General features: G+C 47.8%; 1 protein-coding gene across 1 annotated transcript in view; it reads left to right on the top strand.

The window, feature by feature from the left end:
* RFX8 (regulatory factor X8) overlaps positions 1-12410 on the top strand; it is a gene marked incomplete at its 3' end in the record, with an annotated part of 59027 nt that overhangs the window by 30776 nt on the left and 15841 nt on the right. Inside the window, 4 exon segments of the mRNA XM_082672781.1 lie at positions 6387-6450; positions 10465-10560; positions 10562-10576; positions 11183-11265. Coding sequence (XP_082528907.1) covers positions 6387-6450; positions 10465-10560; positions 10562-10576; positions 11183-11265 — 258 coding nt within the window.

Raw genomic sequence — 12410 nt, 5'->3', positions numbered from 1 at the left:
CCTCTCTCTCTCTCTCTCTCTCTCTCTCCCTCGCTCTCTCCCTCTCTCTCTCTCCCTCTCTCTCTCTCGCTCTCTCCCTCGCTCTCTCCCTCTCTCTCTCTCTCTCTCTCTCTCTCTCTCGCTCTCTCCCTCACTCTCTCCCTCTCTCTCTCTCTCTCTCTCTCTCTCTCTCTCTCTGTCTCTCGGCTTTTCCAGCGTGGCATGTTAAAGCCTGTAGAAAGCTGCTAACTTGGGCTTTCCCCAGTCTGCGCCTTTGTTCTTCTGCCAGCTCATGAGCCCAGGGGGCTGCCCGGCGGCCCTGCGCCCGCAGAACCCAGGGCTGTGGGTCCACAGCTGGCTAATTGTGCTGACAAAGCAGAAAGGCTCAGGGTTCTTCTTTCAGACTCACCACCCCAGGAGGGTGAGTTGACAGGGAGCCGTCAGCCGGGCGACTGTGGGCACCGAGGACCCAAGGACGCCAGAACGTCAGCAGTTACCTCGGAGCTTTTCTTTCTGTCCGTGCAGCCCTGGTACCTGCAGGAGCTGAACCCTCCTGGGGCCAGGGCGCTATCGAGCCCCGTGCGGCCTCCCTCTCAGGTATAATCAGGGGTCCAAGTTGCAACCCGCATTTGGGCCTTGTCTGCCCTATGCTTTGCTAGGCTGGTTAGAACTTGTTAAGGTTAAAAAAAGTAGGCGTTACCTGATCGTTGTCTAGCAGCTCAGAAAACATAGGTGTAGAGGATCCTGCCCTAGACTGCACCTTTGCTCAGGGAAGGTTTTAAAAAAAAAAAAAATTTATTTATTTATTTTGGGTTGTGTTGGGTCTTCGTTTCTGTGCGAGGGCTTTCTCTAGTTGCGGCAAGCGGGGGCCACTCTTCATCGCGGTGCGCGGGCCTCTCACTTATCGCAGCCTCTCTTGTTGCGGAGCACAGGCTCCAGACGTGCAGGCTCAGTAGTTGTGGGTTATGGACCTAGTTGCTCCACGGCACATGGGATCTTCCTGGACCAGGGTTCGAACCTGTGTCCCCTAGCATTGGCAGGCGGATTCTTAACCACTGAGCCACCAGGGAAGCCCTCAGGGAAGGTTTTAAAAGCCGGTAATGCTCTGAAGCTCCCAAACTATCTCACGTGTTCAGAGCGTCCCTCACGCGCTCATCTCCAGCTGAGACGCCGAGACAAGGCAACGAATGTGCTATCTGCTGAGGAAGCCTGGCATCCAGTTGCTGAGTTTTGTCTCCGGAAGGTGAATGTGAAGAAGTTAGACTTTCAGCACTTTTACAGGTGTCCCGCCAGGTCATCATTTTGCCATTATTGCTCATAAAATCTAATGGGAATAGAGTTAAGCAGTGTAAAAGCAACAGCCCCCAACACAGAACATGACAAATCCACGGCGCTCGCCTAACCCGGTTTAAGAAGAAGGTTGTTCTTCCTAAATGGGAAAAGAATGAAAAAGAATAGATATATGTATACGTATAACTGAATCACTTTGCTGTACACCTGAAACTAACACAACATTGTTAATCAACTGTAGTCCAATATCAAATAAAATAAAATGTAAAGAAAGCAGGTTGTTCTTTTCCACTTTGTTTCAAAACTCTCGTGTCTTCCTTTGCCCTCCTTGTGTACGTTATTTGTTATCATACACACGTGTGTCTGACAAGACGGAATAGTGGAAGAGGTCATAGAGGTGAAGACGTGAAGTTAGAGCTGGGTTTCTGGCTCTGAATTGTTTCTCGTTTCCCATACGTAAGATGGGAATAATAATGAATTATTACCCACCACCTAACGGGTTGTTGTGAGGACTAAGGTGACGCATGTAAGGCGCTTAGCAATGGGTAAATGCTCAGCGTATTTCAGTGATTAGCATCATTAGTATAATCAAAATTATATTAAATAAAGCTTTTGCGATCATAACACCCATCCTGATATGAATACAATTACTGACTGTTTAACTTTAGATATAAAAATATCAAGTTGAGGGTATCTTCTCCTAATCAAAACCAAAATAACTAATTCGTGTGCTCTGAGTAAAAATTGAAATTAGCTCCCTCATTGATCAGAAGATGAAGCACCTTGCCTCCGACATCTGACGCTGAACAAGTATGGGAGGTGAATTCAGTTTTATTACATTTTTATCCTCTTACCTTTGTAATCGCTTCACGTTGTTTCACTGCTGTTAGAATGATTTGCAAGGGCAAATGACGATACCCAAATGATGTAAATGAAGGTCTGGATTAATGATAACTGATGGCAAAACCTGAGAATGTGGATGCAAATTGCAGTTAGAACCAAAAGAAAGTTAAATGCCAGAAGACATATTAAGACAAAGGATTAATCTCCATAATTTATAAGCAGCTCATGCAGCTCAGTAACAAAAAAACAAACAACCCAATCCAAAAATGGGCAGAAGACCTAAACAGACATTTCTCCAAAGAAGAGATAGATTGCCAACAAACACGTGAAAGAATGCTCAACTTCATTAATCATTCGAGAAATGCAAATCAAAACTACAATGAGATATCATCTCACACCAGTCAGAATGGCCATCATCAAAAAATCTAGAAACAATAAATGCTGCAGAGGGTGTGGAGAAAAGGGAACCCTCCTGCACGGTTGGTGGGAATGTGAATTGATACAGCCACCATGGAGAACAGTATGGAGGTTCCTTAAAAAACTACAAAAAGCTAACACGACATTTGAAAGATTTTCCAGGGAAAACAAAGGATGAGTCGTGTGGCATACAATCAGGTCTCAGCCCTCTTTATGTCGGACCCTTCTTAGCCAAATTGATGGTAAAAACTAATTAAAGCAAAATGTGGTTTTTATGTGTCTACGCCTTTAAAGCATCTCAAGAAAAAAAAAAGGTGGGGGGAATTCCCTGGTGGTCCAGTGGTTAGGAACTGGGCAATTCACTGCCAGGGCCCGGGTTCGATCCCTGGTTGGGGAACTAAGATCCCACAAGCTGTGCGGCCAAAAAAAATAATTTAAAAAATGTTTAAAATAAAGCATCTCAGGCCTCAGAGGATGATGGAAGAAGACGTCCTTTTGAGCTGGAAGCACTTGCTTCCCAGCAAGGTCAGCTCTGGGTGTTTGCTGTGGTTTTCTTAGAGCCCTGTTTTCACAATGACTGTGCTTTGGATCACAACCTAATAAATGGCCCGAAGGACTGAATCGGAACCACACACGGGAAATGACACAGGGACAGTGACCGCCCCCCCTTCCAGAACACGAGGCCATCCTGGCTGGACCCTGAGAGCTAAAACTATTCCCTCCAGTCCTGCTTCAGCCCCTCACCCTGAGCGCCCCTGCTCTCGGGTGGAAGACCCCTCGGTGGGGCACCTGGCTGCCACGGTCGCCCCTTCTAGCCTAGCCCAGCCTGACCTGCAAGATCAGAGCACAGTCAGCGCTGCAGTGTTCACTCGGCCAGATGCTGTGGGCGCCGACGCCCTTGACCTGGCCCTGCACGGACCTTCCCTGGTAGTAGGGCTGGTCACCGGCAGCTGTTGTCTGCTCAGCTGCTGTGTAGCCTGGCTCTAACGTTGCCACCCTCTGTCTCCTGCAGGTTTAATGCCTCTTGGCTAGCATGGGACCTCTGCAACTAGGTAGTTTTTAAAATAGATAATTAAGATCTTACTGAACCTACATGTTGACCCATGTGATGAGCCATTTATTGAATGAGGACCTTCCAAAGGTGGGAAGAGACAGCCTTCTCCGTTCCTTTGCACAAGAGAGCTATCGTCGTCTGGCTACGTGGAGATGAGGACTTTGTAACAGGTGACCGAATCTCTCCGTGAGGTTGACAAATTTCTGTTTCCCATTATTGTTGTCTCAGTGCATAAAATCCCCCAATTAAGTGCTACAAAACTTGCATATCTCCCCAGTGAGGATAGCAGCATTGCGTCCCCTTGTCGGCCTCACACAGGCTTCTGCATGGCGAGGAGTCCCCTTGTAACACTACCCTCCTTTCAAAGGCTGTTGAGTTCAACTCATACTCTACATTGAACCGATGGCAGAGACTTGGGAGTTTCACTTACAAATCCCAAATTACTGAGTATCGCTCTCAGTGGCTTAGCCTCCAAAGCTGCCTGAGTCAGGGCTGGGGGAGGGGTGAGCCATAAGGTGGAGGGTTTCCCTCGTCCTTCCTTTAAGTCAGAAACCAGACCTTCTGGCTTCCAGATTCCTGAGTATCCAAAGGAATGTCCCAGGAAGATGGCTGTTACCATCCAAAGACTTCAGTAAGCGCTCTCCAAGTGCAGGGTTGTGATAAGTACCAACCAAAGCACACTGACCAGTCACAGGGGAAGCTCCCCTGAGCTGATCAAGCTGCCAGTTTATAGGCCCCTAAACTGTTGAACTAATAAGAGAAGAGGACGGGCCCTCTGACGTAGATTCCCCTGACAGCCTGTACTTTAGCTGTCGTAACAACGACTTGGCAATTATTCGTGTTAACAGCTTTTCTCCTCCACGGGCTGTAACCTCTCAGAGGGCAGACCTTGTCCATCACGACCACAGCTGTGTCCCCCAGGGCCTAGCGTGATGCCCGCATATAGTAGGTGCGCAGTAAATAACGGACGCATGAATGAGAAATGGACGGATGGAGCGGAATACATTCACGGTCTTACATTCATTTTCCAAAGAAGACATATTAGGGGCAGCAGGAGAACAGCCGTGGATCATAGAGAAACTGCTCTCCCTCCAGTTCAGCCGACGGAAGCCTCACAAGTGATCCTTAAGCATCTCTTAAAGGCTGATGATCCTGTGTTCCTACTTGGATTCCTTTGCTATTAGCCCTTTATCCAATGAGCCTTGGTTTCGGACATCCCTTGTCTTCCTTCACTCTAGGTTTTATGCTTTCAGGCGGTGATTGCCGCTTGTTGTTTTCGTTGCTGGAATGTCTCAGGATCTTTGTGGCCGTGGGCTGTTCACAGATTTTACCTGGAGAAACTCCGTCGTCGTCCACACCTACCCAAGATGTCATTGAGACATGACAGATGGAACTCCCGAGACATCTCAGATTCTCCGCCAATCCATCATCCTGGATCTCCTCCAGGTTGAACAGATTCCACGTCCTGAAACCCTCTTGCCAATGAGCAGTCCACAGTACACTTCCTGTTGTGATAACAACTCCTACTGAACAGTGAAGAGGGTGGCTTTTTAGTGGGCATGTAGGCAGACCCTGAATCTCTCTGCCCTGTTTTGAAATAGAATATCATGCAGAAACATTGATCACGTGGGTATCAAGTTTTTTGTCCAGATTTCCATGGAGAATGGACTGACCCAAACCTTCAGAAGAGAGCTCCCAGGGCTGTAGAGAGGCTGGGAGGGGATGTAGGATCTTCCTGTGTGAGATGAAAGCCATTTTCCTCCACTCCCCTCTGACTCCCACTCCGCCCCAGGCCACCCCTGCCTTGAAGACCATGGTCTTGCTTCCAGAAGCAGAGCATTCACCGGCTACCTTCCTCTTTGCATATTTACGTAGAATTCACACAGTCAGGCGTGAGGACATGTGCGGGAGTGGAAGCCGCAGCCACAGCTCTGGGCAGGGCGTGGAGAAGCCACCACCTCCGGCATCTGGACGATGCACATTTCCTGTGCAAAGTGGGGGGCCCTGGGCTCCCAGTTTCTCGATGCCCACAATTAAAGGGGAAATGCCCCACACCACATGGATAGAACTGAATCTGTTCTCTGCGACATATAAATAAACGTCTCCAGTACGATATGTGAACCCAAGAGACATGGTGGCATGGAACTTACATCTTATTATTCATTCTCAGTTTCCTTGTTCTGGGAAGCTGACCTGCTTCATCCATCAGCTCAGAGGATGTTATCGTTTCTGAGCACGTCATTTTCAAAGCCCCAAATCAGAAAATAGAAGACTTCATTTCCATGATAATTTTTCTTTTCTCACTGGAGCAAGTCCTACCCATGATGGCATCATATTCTTGTTTCTGAAGGGAATAAACCTATAAAAATAAATACGTGGTTGTCCCAGTTACAGAAATGGATTTAAAAAAAAAACTAAGCGGGTGATAATCAGCAGTTGTGGAAAGAAACTTGGAGGAGGGTTTCGAAATCAAAGTTACCCCCCAACGAATAACTCACTGCAAAAGAAACTTTATGCGGGCTTCCCTGATGGCGCAGTGGTTGAGAGTCCGCCTGCCGATGCAGGGGACGCGGGTTCGTGCCCCGGTCCGGGAAGATCCCACATGCCGCGGAGCGGCTGGGCCCGTGAGCCATGGCCACTGAGCCTGCGTGTCCGGAGCCTGTGCTCCGCAACGGGAGAGGCCACAGCAGTGAGAGGCCCGCGTACCGCAAAAAAAAAAAAAAAGGAAAGAAAAGAAACTATGCTTATGCTCAGAAATGGGTGTCTGACTGAAATTATTTCTGTGTTATCTGTTATGTCACAGTGGAGACGTCGTTGCCTTTGAAAAATCTACTAATTATAACAGCATTCTCCAAGAAGAAGGAGCAGTGAGTGTTGAATAAAATAGATTTGTATGATAGACCCTGGAATATTCAGAAATTGCTGAATTAGATGCAACTGTTTTCCTGTGTGTCACATTCTTATTATGGGCAGCCCTCAACCACTCACCCCTCCAGCCAGGACTGTTGCGTGTCCACTGTGTACACACGACGTGAGGGGACAGAGGAGGTCCCTGTCCTCAGGAAGAAACTACCTAGCTACTCATCAGCTGTTTAACAGTGTTTCTTCTGCTATAATTAGAAAAGAAGCATAGGTTATTAGCAACAGATCTGTGTGAAAGTGTCTCCAGTTACATTTATAACTCTTTGAATTAGGACACCAGAACTATGAATAGGTAATCTGTGACATCACGAGGTGAACTTTTCTTTGGTTGCCCAGGATGACAGGATAGCACTTTGATATGACAAGTGGCATTGAGTAGACACCCTTTGAAAAGCCTGTTTTGTGACCAACCCTCTTGAGAGCTGAATGGGGTGTGAAAGAAAAGTAAAAACAAAGAAACAAAAAGGATATTCCCTAAACTTGAATAGAATACAGTTTCGTAGCTGGGGAGCTAAGACAGACATAAAACTATGGGTGTGCTGTGAGGGGCCCGTGCCTGCTACAGGGGGATTGGGAACTCCACAGGGAGGGAGGGAGGAAGGATGTGGGCCAGGAGTAATTAGGGAAGGCTTCATGGAAGAGGTGGCCTGTGTTTGTTTCCTGTTGCTGCTGTAACATACTAGCACAAATTTCATGACTTAACACAAGCTTATTATCTAAAATTTCTAGAAGTTATGAGTCTGACTAGTTCTCACCAGGCTAAGGGCAAGGGGTTGACAGGGCTACATTCCTTCTGGGGGACCTGGAGGGGAGAATCTATTCCCGGCCTTTTCCAGCTTCTAGAGGCTGCCCACATTCCTTGGCTTGTGGCCACTTCCTCAGCCAGCAAAGGCAGGCTGAGTCCTTCTCATGACACCATCTCTCTGGCTCTCTGCAGCTGGGAAAGGCTCTGTGCTTTTAAGGACCCTCGTGATTACATTGGGGCCACCTGGAGGATCCAGGATCATCTCCCCATCTCAGGGTCCTTAACCGTAATCACATCTGCAAAGCCCCTTCGCCACATAAGGTTCCAGGGACTAGGATGTGGGCGTTTTCGAGGAGCTGTTATTCCACCTATCTTGCTGCCCTTGAGCTGGTCCTGGACAGAGTTGCTGAGGTCCTCTTTTTAGGAGGTGTTGACCTTGAGGGTGTATGTAGCTTGCGTTCATGCTGGGGGGTGTGCGGGCAGTGAGAACCAGAAGTGAGGATGTCGGGGAGAAGTAGACTCAACACGAGGTCCAGGTGGTGGACAGCTTGTCAGTGCCAGGCTGGGGAATTTGGGTGTCGCCCAGGAGACGGTGGGAAAACCACTGAGGCATCTTCAGAAGCAGAATGACAGGATACATTTGCTTTGGGGGTGATAATTCTGGGAGCAGTGTCTTCAAGAGTGCAGGAAGGACAAGAGGCATCAAGAGGATCAATAGAGTAACTCAGGGGTGGCAGGTGGTGCCTAAAGGGACAGGTGATGACAGGAAGGTCCTCCAGCGTTTCTCCAGGGGCTGACACTTAGTACGTGCTCACTAAAGGTGGGCAGAATAAATGAATGATGATAACCCCAATGGCTTTTCTTGGGTCTCCTGAAGATCCCAAGCTGTATTTAATACACCTAAAAAAATCTGAATAGAATTTCTCACTTTTTTCTTTGTCATTTTGCTGAATTATTCCTCCAGAACAGGAATCCCCCCTGATTCTTTCCTGAATGCCTTGTCCTGCAGAGATTCAGACTTTAGTAGTTCTGCACCAGACACTCGCTCCCTTTAGATTTCTGATTGTTTATATTAGGAAGAAAAGATTTCAATTTATGGTTTTTTTCTTTTTTCTGAAAGATCAGTTCTTTTCACAGGAAGAGCCCAAAAGGAATTGACTTCAGGAATGCATTGAATTTACTTCTTATTATTTTTGGCCGTAGCTTCCCTTTCCATTCTGACAGTACTGTGTTTTCAGATGACTTCTTCTGCACAGGTGAAACTGTGAAGTATCGGAAATTAGAATTTTGAATTCTAATTAGAAGTCGCCGTGTTTAATGTAGGGGTTTCTGCAGAGTTGGACGACACAGCCTGCCCGGAGCTGCAGTCTCAGCTTGCGATGCATAAGGCTCACCTGGGGAGCTGCTTAAAGCGAGAGATTTCTGGCTTCATGTGATTCATAGCGATATGAACCTCAAGCACCCCAGGAATCCTGATGTAGTTGGTTTCAGGGCCACCCTTGAGAAACACGAGCTTGGATACTGGCAGAATCAGTGTCAGGAGAGCATTGATGAGCCCGGGAGGTCATGTGTGCTGCGGAGAAAGTGGACGTGGTTAGGATCGTGCAGTGTGAGGGGAGAGAGTAGCCCAGGGTTGGAAAGGAGGATCCCTCAATTCTTCTCCAGTAGAAGCACTGGTGGCCAGGCCAGTGAAGTCCATGCAACAGCCCCATCCTTCCTGATGACCAGCCTGAGCATCGTCCCCCCAACGCACATCCTGGAAGTGTACCCATCAGAGGACTCTGAATGTTGCCAATGTTAATGGTAGGAATGAGGGTGGAACAGCCCCCAGTGGAAACCACACAGCACCCCATGGAATGATGCCTCTTGATCTATCACCTTTCTGTGCTACTGCTTTATTTATTTAGACATCTACACCCCTACTTTCTTCCAAAGATATTAACAACGGGAGTTTAACTTGGCATCTTCACAGCATGTAGTGCATACTGTGCATTTTTCTGGGGAGAAGGTCATTTGTTTTCATCACGTGCTCAAAGGGGTTCAGGACCACAAAAGAGTTGAGAAGTAACAGATTTTAAGTCCTTCAGGAGACTGTTGAGTGTGACCCTAAACGCCCCCAGACTTCAATGTGATATTGGCTGATAACAGGGAAGCATCAGCTCAGGAGAAAGCTGGCGGTGGCTGTTCTCTGTGGGTGCAGCGCGCAGCTGGGGGCACTCCTAGCCCTAAGGATAGGGGCTGGCGGTTCAGAAGGCCGCTCTGGCCTCCAGTGGCTTGTAGACAAGAGCCTACTGCAAACCCACATAAACGATCTACTAAGCAAGATATAAGCGAGTAGCTCGGTAAGGCTCTGAGCGCATAAGAACGGAGAGAGCACAGGAGGAACTCCTGACCTTGGAACTGTGCTGCCACACAGCGGGCCATTAGGTTGGAGGAAATGAAAGGGAGCCAGCCCCCCGCCCCCCCCACCAGCTGCAGTCCAGCAGGCTTAGCTGCTTAACTTCCAACCCCCAGGGATGCTTTCACCTACTCTATTAAAGTGGAAGCTATTCAAAAGGCGTCTGGGAAAATCCTGAAGAAATCAGTTCAGATACAGTTGATGTCCTTCATTCAAACCGGGAGCATGTGCCTCCCCTTGCTCTGGGGGAGGAGGGGGTGGGGAGGGGAGGCGGGGAGAACAGCAGGGATGACAAAAGGCAGGAATATTGAATTCGCTTTCCTCATGTTGCCTTTTTCCATCCTTGATGGAAAGGTTTTACGTTCTGTAATCTGTTCTTCTAAAGGAAAGTCTGTGCCCCTCATTTTCCTTGTCCGTTAGGCCCTGAGATTTTCTATATGACTCACCATTTGTGTAATCCAGGCACGGTGACCCAGACAGGATATGGTTGTAGTTCAGGGAGGGACAATGAGATAGACAAGAGTTGTAGAATGTACTTATGGCATCAGATTATCCATAGGTAATATTTCTATTGTGCGTCACTATTCAGTGTTTGTGATACACGGCAGTAGGAGTGCAATATGTTAGACCCTAATTCCCCCCCTGGTGACTGTAGTTTGTAGACTTACAGAGGAAGGTTATTTTTTGCAGTGAAATAAAAGGGAAAATTGCTGGGATCAACAGTGTGTCCAGAGGTGTGGATAAAAGATTACTCCACAGCAGCAGTGTAATTATCACCGGGCTTAAAGAAAGAATCCACGTGTAAGTGGTTTTTAGGGTGACAGTCATTCGCCAAATAAGACAGACCCAGTTGGGTCGCCTTTGTCGGAATTCGGGAGAAGTCCATTCTGGGAGCAGGAACTGGCAGACAAGCTTCTCCTACAGAATAGTAGGCCTGCATGCATCGGGGAGTTTAACGTTCACGCCTTGGCTACCTGGGGGCAGTAACTGGCTTCTTAGTTTGCCTGTGACCATAGTCGTACCAGATGGAGTAATGTTTGCTTTCTCCCAGACCAGGGAGAACCAGCATTCCCTCCTGGGCTTGATGGTGGTCAGGAAACTCAGGACTTCTCTTCACGTCCTATAGCAAGGCTCCACGTGGGACCACGTTGTCATCTTTTAGAATGAGGGCCTCCCCGTGACAGAGCAGGGAACACATATGTGCATTTCCTGGAACCTGGGCTGGGGGATGTGGAGGGAGAAATTGGGGTTAGGGGAGACAGTGGTCAAAGACCGGTGGCCTTTAGAGTGGGTGGTGCAGATCCTGGAAATGTACGAGTCATGGCATCAACAATGGAACTCCATCAATTTCAGGCCAATAAGTGATGCATGATTCCACATAGCTAAAAAACCCGCGGCCCCAGGCAAGAGCCCGGCTGCTGTCATAGCCAAATAGCAACCCATGCAGCATCTCAGGGCCTCAGAAAGGTCTTTGAGGAGCAGTTCATTCTGGAAGTGGGCTGCAAACTGAAATGATTCTCCATATCCTCCCTAGATGGCCTTTCTCGCTGACGAATACTGCAACTATTGTCAAGACATTTTACAGAACGTGAGGAACCAAGAACTGGAGAGAGAAGAGTAGGTTTGAGCTGCAAAATACCAGCATTTATGACTTGTTCTTAACCTTTCTACTGGAAAAGACCCCTGGAGGGATGTCTGGTGGGAATTCATTGCCTGAAGTGCTAAGAATGCAGCTGTTTTATAGTCAGTGAGCTCTTGAAGGTGTATTTTTATTCAGTTTAATCATCTGGAAAGGTTGCAAGGTGCTCATACGGATCACTTTACACTTTAAATAAAAATTCAGCTATTTTTAGATCCTAATTCCAGCTGATTTGGAGCACAGTATTGGTAACGCGACTTACCCTGGAATCCTCAGGGATGCTTCAGAGCCGTCATGGGTCCATGCTGACTGAACAAGAAGGGTGCTCTGACACGGGTATCGTGATGATTGGATTTTATTCTAGAATTGACTGTGGAAGACACGAGCAAATCTCTTAACCATTGTGAATTCTGGCTTTTATATAGAAAATGAAAATCCAGGGAAGCAAGTGCACTCTTAAAAGTTGTTTTCTGAGGCCTCCGTGTTCTAAGCACTTCAGCTTTGGGAGATAATATTCACTCAGCATGAACGCATTTTGTACTTTGTGTAAAGCAGCGGAGGGAGGGAGGGACCACGCTGTCTTCAGAGTGGCCCCTGGCCTGTTAATGCTGTGTTATCAACATCCATGCACGTTGGACAGCTAATCCATTCCTTCTTGGAACTTCCCTGGCGGTCCAGTGGTTAAGACTCCACCCTTCCAATGCAGGGGGCGTGGGTTTGATCCCTGGTCAGGGAACTAAGATCCCACATGCTGTATGGCGTGGCCAAAAATTTTTTTAAAAAAAGAAATCTATTCCTTCTTGCCTTCATTGCTTCATCAAGTACTAACTGAATTCTTACCCTGTGACCAGCACCGTTTCTGGAACTAGGAAGGTATTCCCCAGGAGGCTGGAGAAGCTTATAGTCTGGTACTGAAAGGAACGATGTACGCCAATGAATATGATACCGTATGGAAAGTTCTAGAACACAGTGTGATGGACTGTTCTGGGTGCCCAAGGGAAGAGGAACAGAGACAGCTGGAGCAGGCTCCCCGGGGGAGGCCACGTTGCTGGCAACTCTCTTAGAAAAGCAGATGTTCAACAGATTCGAAATGGGGTAGAAAAGGGATTCCAGGCGGAATCAG

This window comes from Grampus griseus, assembly GCF_964374135.1.
Source record: "Grampus griseus genome assembly, chromosome: 15".
In the NCBI taxonomy this organism is placed as follows: Eukaryota; Metazoa; Chordata; class Mammalia; order Artiodactyla; family Delphinidae; genus Grampus; species Grampus griseus.
The sequence above is the reverse complement of the archived record's forward strand: the minus strand, read 5'-3'. Positions and strand labels throughout refer to the sequence as shown.